The sequence below is a fragment of the Tribolium castaneum genome, chromosome 1 (assembly GCF_031307605.1).
Source record: "Tribolium castaneum strain GA2 chromosome 1, icTriCast1.1, whole genome shotgun sequence".
NCBI classification, from domain to species: Eukaryota; Metazoa; Arthropoda; class Insecta; order Coleoptera; family Tenebrionidae; genus Tribolium; species Tribolium castaneum.
The window spans coordinates 13180573-13195083 of NC_087394.1; the positions used below are offsets into that span (position 1 = coordinate 13180573).

Here is a 14511-nt window from a genome sequence, read left to right on the forward strand (position 1 = left end):
TTTGCAATAAAATAAAATTTTTAACTTTGTCCAGAAGGTCCAATTTAATGTTCAAATCCAAAAACGAGCTTTGCAGTCGAATTCAGCAAAAAAAATTACATAATAATCAAGGGTTTATGATAATTTCTTAAAATCGTACACATCATCCCTTTACAGTTAAAATCTAATCTCTGTCAATTTGAATAATTAAAAAAAAGTCTAGAAAATATTTGTATCCAAAAATTTTATGTTTTACAGTGTAACTTTAATAAATTATTAAAAATTAATAAAATTTTTTTCTAGCTCTTACCTATTTTGAATAATCTTTAATTTAAAACACTATTTTTGTTTTTGCAATCTCTTCTCGGGGGTTGGAAAAAAATCAAAAAAATGTTAGATTATCCCCAATATTTTGACTTAAAGGCTTATTTGACTGGACTATCAATCACACATCAAACGTAAAAAATTTCTAGTGTTGGGTGCAAACACTGGCAGAGGTGTTAATCGCTCCACCAGCGAACTAAACCTCAACAGATACCACGACATGGCCCCAGCTAACCAGGAGAAACCTGACGAAAAGAAAAAACGCGGAAGGTCTCCGTTCAGGTAGGTCACATTTTAATTAATCGTTTCATAATTTTCTCAATTAATTTTAAATGTCATTTTCTTTGCATTTTGAAGCAGTGCTGCTGTACGCAGGTAATCATTAACATGTAGAGCATAAACGAATAGAAATCACGGAGCTTTCACAATCGATGTTTTGCATGCGAGTTACAACGAATCGACTTTATCTCCTATTTTTTATTTTAGATTTTTCTCGCGAAAGAAAGCCGGGAATTCCCCCGGAGGTGAGTCTGTTAAAGCAGACAAATCCAAAACTCCAGACCGGGAAAGAGAAAGAATGGGAACGATCAAAGTGCCGACTCGTCAAGCTGGAGTGTCGCCGTCGAGGCTCACAAGGAGTCCAACAATTAAACAATCACAGAGCGATCTAATGCAAGTTCCGGCCGCTGCTTCAGGACAACAGAAACAGCTTTCGGTGCCTCATACTTCTGATGTTGAGGCGGTCGGTGATGAATTGTTTGATGGAGAGTGCCTTAAACTTATCAATGAATATTTTTATGGTATTTGATTTAATTTTTTTGTGTTATTTAGGGCGTCAATTATTTTTTTAAGGTGTTCGAATTTTTCCTGGTCAGGATCCCACTCACGTGTATGTTGGGTGGGTCACAACACAGTACCATCGACATACCAAGGATTTTAATCAAAATCAAGTCAGGAAAAGTTCTATTGTTATCCTCGATGATTATGACAGAGTTGTGGACTGGTAAGTTAAAAATTGTTCGAAAACTACGGATACCTATCTAAAGATTTAGATATGACACGACGTACAAATAGTTCTCGATTTTTCTGTTAGCGAAAGTGAGGATAATCATCGTTTTCGGATGGATTTGAACTATTTCAAAGCGAAATTAACATTATTTTCGGCCAAAATCTTTGGAAATCAAAATCGAACGGTGCAGAAATCGTTGCTTTTGGCCTGAGTCTTTCCACAGTATTTTCTCGTTTTTAAGTAAAGAATCGTTCAAAATCAAGCGTTTTCCTATAACTGGTCTATAAGTCTTTGTTTTGGGCTAGAATAAGGCGATTTCAGCCTTTCCACGGTCTATTATCATGTTTTTATTCAAGTAAGCATCAAAGATCAAGTGTTCAAAATTAGGGATCTTAACAAAACTCATAATAAAGCAATGCACAGTGGGCCGGATTGAAATCGTAGCGCGAGTCAATTAAAAAAATCAGATTTTTAATTTTTCTTTAAAAGTGAAATTAGTTTAAAACAAACGTACGCATAACGCCAATCTAAACTGACAGAGTATCAAAGCAAGTTTCTACCGTAGGTTTTACCTATGCGCTCTACGAGACTCGTCGATAAATTGCTTTCCAAAATAAATAGTTTTTACACTTTTTTGTGTTCCTGTTTTGCTGAAAACATTACTTCAAACATTAACAAAGGAAAACTAATAAGTTTGTTTAAGAAACTTTACTCTGAAATATTAATTGGCAATGTTATATTGTGAAATTATTGTTTTGTTAAGTACACAATAGTATATATGTATATGTATAGTATACTGTATAGTATGCAAATGTATCAAGAACTAACTAGGGTGGTTGGAACCATTTCAACGCATTTTTAGTGGAGTTTTAACCGAGAAATTGTTAGAATATAACTTTATTTTAACAAAAAAACGCCTTCGGTGAGAATAATGGTAAATCAAAGGTTTTTTGTCAAAACAAAGTGAATTTCATTTCAAAGCATTTTCGTCGAAAGGGGGAATGAGAATCCAATTATTTTAATAAAATTGATAGGTACTTAGATCCTAAAATTATCCGTAGTTTTTTTCAAGCAAAGTTTTCAACAAATCTTTTTAAAAGGGGTCTCCAACTGCAAAAAAATACTAATTTTTTGTAATTTGCCGTCATTTTGATGCTTTAATAGGCATCTTAAAACACGCAAAGTCATCAAGTGCGATGTCATAATAATAGTTAAGGTACTGTATGCTGTCATAGACATCATCCAGTACCTTAATAATGGTCATTATTTGGCGGAACATTTTCCGGACATTTTTAGGTTGACAAGAAGCAAATTTGAGACCGCATTTTTGCTAATTTCACAAATTTCAGAGAGTGTTCATGCAAGATTACCTTCATTATTATCCATACTCTTGTTTTTTGACAAAATTTGGATAAAATAAAAATTTTAAATCAATTTTTTACTTTCAAAATTAACGCTACTTGTTTTTGAAATTGATTCGTGCTTCAAGACTGGTCTAATGGACCTTGTTTTTTAATATTTACTGTTTGCGTTTTCTCAAATTATTTTGACATTGGCTCGTTTTTATTAGCTGTTTCAAAACTATAAAAACGCCAACGTCGTATTTTACCAAATAATTTTTTAAATAGAATTGATAAAAATAATTATTAATGATTAAATCTCTTATTGAAACTATAAATTACATTAGCTATTATTTTTTTGAACTGCATGAATATTTTATAACAGCTAATTTTGAGAGAAAATGCGACGTTGGCGTTTTTATAGTTTTGAAACAGTTAATAGATGAATCAGTTTTAGGTGAATCATCTGTAAAATTTTCCTGATTTTTAGCAGAAAACAAAAAGTTTACAAAGGGCCTTCTATTGCAAAAAAATGTAATCCGACAACCATTTTTTAAAGTTTAAATATTTTTTGGTTTTAAAAAAATATTTTTAATCGTTCTTATCCTTGAATTTTCCTGTTTTCTTCCTGAAAACAAGAATTAACAAAATGATCTTCGCTGTAAAAACTAAATACATTGACAATGTCTTTTAAGATACTAATGAATTTTTTGTTTTTTTCAAAATATCTTGGCATTGACATATTTTTTTGGTTTTTTAAAACTGTTTTTATTTGGTTTCATCCTCGTTAAATTTTCCTGTTTTCTTCCTGAAAACAAAACATAACAACATGATCTTCGCTGTAAAAACTAAATACATTGACAATGACTTTTAAGACAATAATGATTTTTTTTTCAAAATGTGTTTTTTCAAAATATCTGGCATTGACAGGTTTTTAGATAAATTATCCGAAATAATTTCCTGTTTTTTAACAGAAAACAAAGTTATAGTGAACAACTTGCCGTTGTTTAATTTTTATAGATAAATTATTTTTAGGCGTATTAGTCGTAAAATTTGTTTTGTGGAAACAAACGTTACCAAAAGGATTTTTGTCTGTAAACAATAGTGAAGCAACCACCACTTATGCCCGTACTAATTTTTTATTCGTTTGGCAGTGTCTAAATTTAATTAGACGAATTATTTTTTGGTGAATCAGTGGTAAGATTTTTTTATTTTCCTGAAAACAAAGCTTACAAAAAAAGAAGGGCCTTTGCTGTAAAAAATTAATAAACAAATTATTCACAATTGTAATTTAGTGTGTGATCTATCAACAGCGTCAAGTCGTTTATTGATAAAGCCCAAATAATTAACAAAATTAAGAGGAAATAGTTTGAACAGATTTTGAAAAGTTAAAGTAAACAAAAACAAACTACAAAAATAGACAATAGGTAAAATAGTAAAAATAAAATAGTAGTAAAATAGCTTAGAAATTTAAGGACGTTTGTCTGCGGAACTCAAGCCTTATGTTAAAATTTAAAAATTTAATTCAAAAAAGAATTTCATTTCTTTTAGTCGTCAGTTTTTTGAACCTATTAGGGATGTACAAGTATAGCTTAATATTTCTACATTTTTTCAAGCAATAATTGGTGAACTGCTTGAATTTAAATAAATTTAAAACGATTTGAGGCCGTGACGTTCTAATGTTCGCTCTCATTTTACTCTGCCTTATTATTTATTTATTTTTTTGAATACAGAAAATCGAGCGACTTTGTATCTCGTTTCGTCTCCTACTCGTAGTACGATTTAATTTTTCGTATCTAAAACTAACAAATTGAGACCGAAATCATTTTTTAGCGTTGACAGACAATCATGCTACATGGTACGCGCTGACGAGTTGTACAACCAAGTAACTCAAGACGCTTCCGGCAAAGGAGCATCTCAAGGCATGTTCATTGGTTGTTTCCTCGACGCTGCTACCGGTGTTATCACCTTCACCTGCGAAGGCAAACCAACTTCTCACGTATTCAGGGTATGTTTACCTCTCTATTTCATTCACACCGAAATTCTCTCCACAATATATACATTAGATGGAGCCTGAAACCAAACTCTTCCCTGCAATTTTCGTCGAAGCCACAAGCAAAGAAATCCTCCAAATTGAACTAGGTCGAACACCTACAAGCCTACCACTCTCGGCTGCTGTTCTGCAAAACAGTGCCAAACACGTAATCCCCCAGTTCCCTCCAAGACTGAAAGTGCAATGTCTTAAACCACACCAATGGGCTCGAGTGCCTAACCAGAGCTTGCAAGTCCATGCATTGAAATTATCCGACATAAGAGGTTGGTCGATGCTGTGTGAGGACGCAATTTCAATGCTAGCTCTCCACATTCCGGAGGAAGATCGCTGTATTGATGTATTGGAATTGATCGAAATGGACAAATTGTTGAGTTTCCACGCACACACTTTGACTCTTTATGCCGCCTTGTGTTACCAAAGCAATTACAAAGCGGCTCATGTGCTTTGCAAACACGTCAACCAGAGACAGCTTTTGTATGCCATCAAGGCGGAGTATATGAGTGGGCCTTTGAGGCAGGGATTTTACGATTTACTTATCGCCGTTCATATCGAATCGGCTGCAACTACGATGTATGTTGTATGAGCGTATTTTTCGGGTTTTTTTGAGTGGTTTGTTACAGGGAGGTTTGTCAGAATGAGTATGTTATTCCACTGAGTCAAGAATTGAAGGAAATGTATGAGGATCCAGAGATGCGGCATAGTTTGAGAGCTTTGATGATGGAGTCGGTGCAGCCGCAAATGAAAATGTCTGACATAACGTATGTATTAAGTATTGTTGTTTTTATTATAACTATTATTATTATTTGATTCGACAAGAAAAATGTATAGATAATTATTAATCTGGCAAATAATTTTCATTACTTTTATATTCCACTGCCGAATTTAAAAAATCTGCAGTCAGGCATGAACTCACTTGCTGATGGTATTGCACCAAGTAATAAAAAATGAATTATTTATTGTACACTTGGGTATTGGGTTTTATTAGTGCTAAAATGAATTATTTTATTTCATTATTTTTGAGACATTTCCCAACAATATCGTAGGTTTTTACCAACTAAATTTTATTTTAAATATTTCAAGCTTTCCTTTTAAGTTTTTCTGGTACAGTGGCGGACACGGAATTTTTGACGCCTTTCACATTTCGTTGACATAAACTTATGGAATTCGGAAGTAAAGTTACCGTTGGGGGCGCCACTGAGCTAGGTCGAAAACAGTAACCATAAATGGCGGGAAGTCAAATATTTGTGGTCTTTTGTATTAATACGCACTACTTTATTTTTTTACAATTCCTTATAACGGTTAATGAATATGAATTAATTAAAAACATGTTAATACTATATTAATAAATTTAAAAAATAATAATTATTACAAAATAACAATTTAATGATGAAATAAAAATAAAATATCAAATCAATATTACAATTTTTTATATACATTAAAAATATATACTTTTAGCAGACTCAATAGTAACCACACATTTTTATTGCATATTTGAATTCACTTTCTCAAAATGAGTAAAATTTACTCAAGTTATTAGTACTTATCTGTCATAGTTTTTGACATATGCCAATTTTTTGGTTAAAATTTTCATTTGCAAGGGTTTATCTAAGATATCACAGCCTTTGAACCCTTTGCGATAAGTGAATACTTTTTTTTGCAATAGATAACCGAAGGTTTGAAGAGTTTTCCAGAATATTCGAAATTGTCAACTGTCAAAATTCATGGCTACTAGGATTTTTTCAAAATAGTTTTCAAAAAACTGGTATAAGTATGTAGTAAGCAGTAAGCAATAATAAGCAGTAAAATAATAATTTAATTATAGTATATTATAACTATAAGTGAATTTTGTAAAATAACTCATTCAGTCTACCACCGAATTTTGAACTTCTGGAATAAAGATGGTGAACAAATAGGACATTTTTTTAATGAATAGCACAATTTTATCCTATTTTTTAAAAGTTGATTAAACGTGATTACTTGATTAAAAATGAAAATTATGAGCTAATATTCTGTTTTTTGAGATTATTTCAAAAACTGTAAGAGATAAATATAGAAGATGATAATGAAAGTTTGCATAAAAATTGTTGTTTTCTTGATTGCCATTGAAAAAACAGGGTCATTCCATTTGAAAAAACTGTTTTATAATCATTTTTTAATCATCATAGTAGCCTTGCAATTTAACAGTTGACAATCCTTGAGAAGACCCTTTGAACCTTGGCTATCAAATGCAAAAGGAATTATTCACTTATTATAAAGGGTTGACGAACTGTAATATTTTTAATGAACCCTTACAAAAAAATTACCCTTAAAAAATTTGATATACGTCAAAAACTATGACAGATAAGTACTAACAACTAGAATACATTTTACTCAATTTCAAAAAGTAAATTCAAAAATTTATTTATATTTACATATATATTATATTTATATTATATATATTATATTTATAGCCATTTTGAAAATAATTTTGTTGTACTCAGAATGGTCGATCTAGATTGTATACAAAATCTTAAAGTTATAACTGTATTAGAAGTTAAAAAGTTTCTAATGTACGCTCTAAAAGAAACAGCCTGTATATTTATCTCTTTTCCTCTCACAAAATATATAAATTAAAAGCATTTATCTTCACTTTATTCATACGACCAAATATGTTTTCTGGCTTGTCCCGGTGTCTCCAATCAACTGTTCATTACATCTATTTTTGTTTTTCGTCGAGTATATTATTACATAAGCAGTGACTATAAATTAATTCAGTGTACAAAATGTCATTGTCTTATAAATTGTAAATATTTTCTCATTATTTAAATTACTATAAAAGATTTCATTGTTTGTGGCTGTAAATTTTGTATACAATTTGAACGGTAGTTTTTATACAAATTTTTAATATTATGGAATACACACCGAAATATTTTTCGCGTAAATCCTTAATTTTTTTAGTGACACCGTGGAAAACATCAAAAATTTATACTCACCTTACTTCCCCTTGGACATTGTCCGCGACTACGTGATGACAGCGTTAGCCGAAGCCGTTGAAACCAATCAAGTGCACAATCGTGACCCGATTGGAGGCTCAAACGAAAACCTATTTCTGTAACAACTTTCCACCAAACTTAGCCACTTTTATTAACATTTTTGTAAAATTGCAGACCTTTACTTAAACTAGTAGACCGCCTGTTGTTAGTCGGCATGTTACGCGATGAAGACATTGCCAAACTGCTGATAATGATTTGTCCCGAAACTTGGGACCCTTCATTCGTCAAAGACGGAAAAGACGAGCACCGCAAAGGCCTCCTCTCGATGAAAATGGCCGAAGGAGCGAAGCTCCAAATGTGTTACTTGCTCCAGCATTTGTGCGACATTCAATTGAGGCACAGAGTGGAGTCCATCATTGCCTTCAGTCACGATTTCGTCGGTGATTTACAATCGGATCAGTTGCGACGTTACATTGAAATCAAACAATCAGACCTTCCTTCTGCTGTCGCAGCCAAGAAAACGCGTGAGTTCCGGTGTCCACCACGCGAGCAAATGAACGCGATTTTATCGTTCAAAAACTTGGAGGAGGAAGATAAGGAAAACTGTCCGCTTGGTGAAGAACTCTGTGAGAAACTTAACGATTTTCACGGCTTATTGATGAGCCACGTGTCGCTACAAGCCCTACAAGCGCCAGAAGAAGAGGAAGGCAATGACGTGCAAAAACCTGGGCCTTTCAAACGCCTGTACAATTTCATAAACGCCGTCAAGGAACTGGAAGAGGAACCGAAAGAAGAACCGGAACCCGAGAAGAAAACTCCGGAGGAAATCTTCCGGAAGGTTCTGATTTCAACAATTGTGCAATGGGCTGAAGAAGCCCAGATCGAAACACCGAAACTAGTCCAAGAAATGTTCAGTCTGCTCGTGCGACAGTACGACTCCGTTGGTGAATTAATCCGAGCCCTGCAGAAAACTTACGTGATCAACGCAAAAACCAAACAAGATGTTGCCGAAATGTGGGTCGGTTTGAGCAAAATCAGGGCGCTTTTGCCCGTGCAAATGTCCCAAGAGGAGGAGGAGCTGATGAGGGAGCGTTTGTGGAAACTGGTCAACAACCACACGTTCTTCCAGCACCCGGATTTAATCCGGGTTTTGCGAATTCACGAAAACGTCATGGCTGTTATGATTAACACGCTTGGTCGCCGGTCGCAGGCTCAGTCCGACGCACAAGCACAAGCTCAAGCCGCCGAAGGCGATACTACTGTTAAGGAGAAAGACACTTCGCATGAAATGGTGGTGGCTTGCTGTCGCTTTTTGTGTTATTTCTGCCGGACTGGGCGTCAAAATCAAAAAGCTATGTTCGAGCATTTTGACTTCTTGTTGGAGAATAGTAATATTTTGTTGGCGAGGCCTAGTTTAAGAGGGTCGACTCCGTTAGATGTGGCGTATTCGTCGCTGATGGAAAATACGGAGTTGGCGTTGGCTTTGCGTGAACATTATTTGGAGAAGATCGCGATTTATTTGTCAAGGTGTGGTTTGCAGTCGAATTCTGAACTTGTGGAAAAGGGGTATCCTGATTTGGGGTGGGATCCGGTGGAAGGGGAACGCTATCTTGATTTCCTCAGGTTCTGTGTTTGGGTATGTTTTTTTTCTTCATAAAAATAGAACTTTGACTGTTTACTATTCCATTGCAGGTTAATGGTGAAAGTGTTGAGGAGAATGCAAATTTAGTTATTAGGTTGCTTATCAGGAGGCCTGAATGTTTAGGGCCGGCTTTAAGAGGCGAAGGCGAGGGCTTGCTGCGTGCTATCGTAGATGCGAACAAAGTAAGTCATTGATAACCCTTTTAACGGTAATAGGATTTATTCAAATTGTTGCGAAATATTTAAATTTTGTTTGTGAAAAACTTTTTTACAGTGTTTGACTATTTTGCATGAATATTTTAACCAGACTAATCTTAAAACCAATAATTGATTCACACACACACCTCCAACTTTTTTAAAAATAAAACAAACAACAACTGAAATTGTAACGTTTTTGCTTTTTTTTCCTTTACTAACCGCAGAACGTAATCTAATTATTTACAATACTTTCCTTAAAAGAAATGTTAACTTTATGGAGATTCTTAATTTTAGCAGTAATCTAGCACTAGCTAGATAAGACATAAGTCAAAAACTATGACAGATAAGTCTAAGAAACTGTGTGCATTATACCGACAATTTAGTCGTGATTTCAAAAATGTAACAAAAAATGGGGGTTTCCATTAAAAAATCGAAGTTAGTTGGGTATTTTATTTTGAATCATGCTGTACCAGGTGGGGGCAATCTTATAGCTCACCTAAGAAAATCGCGATTTCTAATTAAATAAAAAAATTGCATTTTACACGCCTGACCGTACGTTCGAAAGGTATGTTCCCTATTTTTTTGATAATTGTTCACTTACATATAAAGATAATAATTCAAAAAAGTAATTTTCGACCAAAAAGTCAAATTCTGAATTTTATACTAAAGTACGAGTATTCACTTCAGATAATTGTTTACGAAATTAGCGAAAAAATACCAATCAGATTGAATTAAACGCACTTTTACATTTTAACTTTAAAAATTATTTTTGTTTATGACTTGCTACTTGTGGCGTCGTAAATTTAGGTGACATTGTGAACTGTAATTGGGGTAAGATTGTAAAAGATTCCGTTGGGATATTGCAATGGCATCAGTTTTTGTCAATTTTATTGCAAAACTGTAAATAAGGGGCTTCAAAAAGGTTGGCTACTGGTAAGTGAGCCCTTTGTTGGTGAACTATACCATCTTCTATACTATAGTAAAATTCTTTTAATTTTGGTCGAATGTTTTAAAACGTTGTTGTCTTTCTTACTCTTCGAGAAAGTAGCTAGACGCAAGTAAGATAAACGATGGGCCGCCCTCGGCTCGAGCCAGGGGTATATTGTCTTTCTCGCACTTAGGTCATTTAAAAGAGACACGAAACTTTCGCAAGCTCAACTACGCCACCCACCCAAAATATATCAGTGATTCTCAACATGTTCAAATAATGCAACAAGTGCAACAATGCACTATCATTATCCGAATTCACGTTAATGATAATTTCTTTTTGCACCTGGTCAAGACAAATTTGTTTATTTATGTCTTCCTCTATTAGTTTGTCGCAATGATTGACTGTGTTGCTCCAAACTTCTGGTGTAACTTGATTTAAAGCCTTTTGCCACGTTTGTAAAATAGATTCATCGGTAGAATCAACTTTCCCGATATGTTTGTCGTAAAAAGTTTTACTTAACGCCCAAACATGTTCTATCGGATTATAGTGACATTGATAAGGCGGCAATCTTAATACTTTATGGCCATGTTCTTCAACAAGTTTGTCTTCTTTGTAATTAATATCCTGTTTATTAGACTTTGCAATTGCTAAAAATTCTTGTTTAAAAGCATTTTGTGGGTGCACTATTTTTTTCTCTTCAAGCCACCTTTTAATTTCGTCTTTTTTCCATGATGACGACAATGTTGTTTACAAATTGTTTACATTAAAAAGTCTTTGGGATTTAAAAATCACTTCCAAATTGAAATTCATAATTAACATGTATATTTGTTGGTAATAGTAAACATTTTGTTTATAAAGTTGACCAGGCAAACAAACAAAAGACATATTAATTTATTTAACAACAATAAACATAACAAATACCAAAATGGCATCCCATAGTTTGGGAACGACTGGTAGACCCTCCCATTTTCTGCTACGCTTGATGGTTTGTATTTTGTTTCACTCATTCGCATAGTAACAACAAAGACAAAACTAGTAGCAGATGGGAAAGTGTTATTTGATAACACTTATAATACTTTACTATAATACTTATAATATAATATAATATTTTAGTATAAAAGTAGTTTAATTTTGGCCGAATGTTGTATAAATGTATCAAATAATACTTTCCAAATTAAAAGAATTTTACTATATTAAATCACGTACCTGGTGGTTTGGGTCTAAATTAAAAAGACCGGTTAGTTAACAAACCAAGTAAAAATTTATAATTTTGATATCAAGGTTCGATGGCCTAGCAGGAAAGGATTTACTTAGACTAAAAACTTTGTAGTTAAATAAACAGTTAGTCTCCAAAATCTCACAAAACTGCTACGATTTTATTTATTAACAAAAAAATTTAATAAATTTCGAGAATCAATGTACAGGCTGGTGTGTAAAATTTCAGGATTTTTATTCCATTAGAAGTTGCAATTTTCTTGGGTGTGCGATAATGATTTGCGAATGTGATTTATTATAAGACATATTATTTTAAAAAATCAAATTCATAACTTGCATTTACCTCTAGGTCAGCCTGTATGTAGTATGTACAACCATCGGTGGAGATAAAAAACTGGTACAAGCATGACAATTGTATAAATCAAAAAATCACAAATTTATATTTGTTAATTGGGCTTTTTGCGAATAAGGTTATAAAAATTGTGACATACCAATGACCTGTGTCAAAAGCACTAAGTTAAAGTTCAGGTTTCTAATGTTCTTTACATTTACAAAGATTAAGCACAGTTAACACAGTTGATCTAACATTTTTTCTTCAGCGGCTGCCGTTAGATTTCTGACGCCTTTTGTCTTCAGTGACTTTATAAAAGTTTGATACACAACGAGCAAATCTTGACTCAAAAATTCGTATTTTCCGATGACCTCTCCCTAATTTATTTTGTCATTCCAAAAATGTTGGTAGCAAAAGGTACTTCCAGATGCTAATGCATTTTAAAATCTTTCGTTTTATTCAAATCTTACAAAATTTGTTTTATTAATTTCCTGTCTTCTTCAGTTGGCTTTTCCAAAGCTCTTGTCAGCTTGGAAGTTGATCAAGATTCCGAAAGTTTCTTGACAAATTTGTCTGAATGTTGCGATTTCGTTTGGTGTTGACACTGCTTTGTTTAAAGTCCAACAACATGAAACAATGTGCCACCTTTCGAACATAACTGGCTTGTAGCCATCTTCAAAAAAGCGTACCTAACCCCAATATTTTCAATTTCTTTAAAACTCGAAATAATACGCCATATGCACCGCTTTATTTTTAACCTCACGTGTTAAAAAATCTGTTTAACATTGATTCCAACACCTTGGTGACTGTTTCTAAATGTATAAACTTTTTACGAGCCCTACAAACACAACAACTCTGTTTTTGTAAATTTTTTGTCATGCATGAATAAGAGACATATCCTTTCGACGTGGAAATGACACAGATGCACACTTTCTTGTATGCTATGGCGTGTTTGTAAGTTCTTTTGGAACAAAACAAGAATGGGCTCACAAGAGAACAAAAAAATATTTATTTGAAGGTGGGACTTAGGGCTAAGTTGCGACGTCCACTAATTTAAGGAGAGGGCTGCAGTCATAGTAAACTTAGTGATAATTTCTAAGCTTCTTTATTAAAAATAATAATTTGGATAACGGTTACATACAGAGTAAATAAGTGAATAAGATAAATAAGCAAATTTAGCAGATCGTTGAGAGTAAAAGCAAAACTTTCGTTTGTCTTAACAAGCAATTCCTCTTACGTATGATCATAACTACAAAACTTAAAAGAAAAGTCTAAGGATATTAGTAATTTTGCTGAATAATGATGTAATAAGTAAAATTTTTGGCATTTTTTTAAACGAATTGTTATTTATTAGCATAAATTTTAAAGATTTTATGAAAATGACTTTGCCATTGTTACAATAAAAAAATAAAAATAAAAACTGTTGATTCTAACTTGTTCTTTGTGACGTTTTTACAGTTTAAAAAAAAACAAAAATAAAATAATTTCATTAAAACTCCTAAACCACTTGAAGTGTGCGGTGGGCAATATCTTGGATAAAAATGACTCTATCGCCGTAATTTTTGATGGAAGGAAAGACAAAAGGTTAACGAATAAGATCCTTGTACTAGAAAATGCGTAACCAGACTTTCATGGAATTTGTTGCTTGCAATTTGCAACAGTGAGCTAATGTTTTATTTATTAATAATTCCCGATTTGAAATTCACTTGGATTTAACAAGAATGCGTATTTGAAGAGAATCTAGCAGAAAAATCTTTTTCAACAGGTCAAAAAGTGTATCTTTACTTTAGTGAAACAATCATGGTGTAGGGAAGAATACAAATAGGACTAAGAAGCGATCGCGTTTTGATTAAACCATTTTTAAACGCAGTTTGCTATAGGCATCTTATTTTTCAACCTCTTGTCTTGCCTTACACCAAAAATTTCGATAATTGTTTAATTTTTATGCAAGATATTTCCTATCGCACGTTAAGAAATTTTCACGAAAGTAAACAAATTTTTCTTTTATCGTGGCCAGAACAATCTTCAATGATACTCATTGAACACGTTTAGGATACACCCCAAAGAATAGTTCTATAGATAAATGTTCCGCAAAAAAATCATCAGCCCTAAGTACAGTGCGGCAAGAAATCTTCCAAGAAGAGATAGATAAATGTGCCACAGCGATGCTAAAATGTAGTAACCAGTAGGTGAAGTCACACTTTGCATTAGTTACCAAAAATATTATTGTATTTTCGGTTTTTTATTTGTAGGAACCTCACACAAGATCAAGTTTTTATTTATTTTTTTTTAATTGTAACAATAACAAACAGTCGTTTTCATGGAATCTTTGAAACTCACGCTAAAAAATTACAATACGTTTCAAAAAAATGCTCACAGTTTCAATTATTACATCATTATTTTGAAAAATTACGAATATCCCTAGACTTATGTGGTGTGTGTATTTTGACAAGAAATGGTAAATTTTATTCCTATTTTCCCAGAAATTGATCGCATATCATGGTTATCATATTCTTTT

The 14511-nt window shown here is 33.0% G+C and overlaps 1 protein-coding gene and 1 long non-coding RNA gene across 7 annotated transcripts in view; one reads left to right on the top strand and one right to left on the bottom strand.

The window, feature by feature from the left end:
* The window catches only part of LOC135265282 (uncharacterized), a 362501-nt gene that overhangs the window by 172372 nt on the left and 175618 nt on the right, over window positions 1-14511 (bottom strand). The window lies entirely within an intron of this gene.
* The window catches only part of RyR (Ryanodine receptor), a 109275-nt gene that overhangs the window by 35677 nt on the left and 59087 nt on the right, over window positions 1-14511 (top strand). For all 6 annotated transcript variants that reach the window (XM_064356545.1, XM_064356535.1, XM_064356596.1 and 3 more), the window contains 9 exon segments: window positions 453-585; window positions 790-1103; window positions 1156-1306; window positions 4486-4660; window positions 4719-5275; window positions 5326-5463; window positions 7643-7795; window positions 7852-9313; window positions 9370-9501. In XM_064356545.1, coding sequence (XP_064212615.1) covers window positions 453-585; window positions 790-1103; window positions 1156-1306; window positions 4486-4660; window positions 4719-5275; window positions 5326-5463; window positions 7643-7795; window positions 7852-9313; window positions 9370-9501 — 3215 coding nt within the window.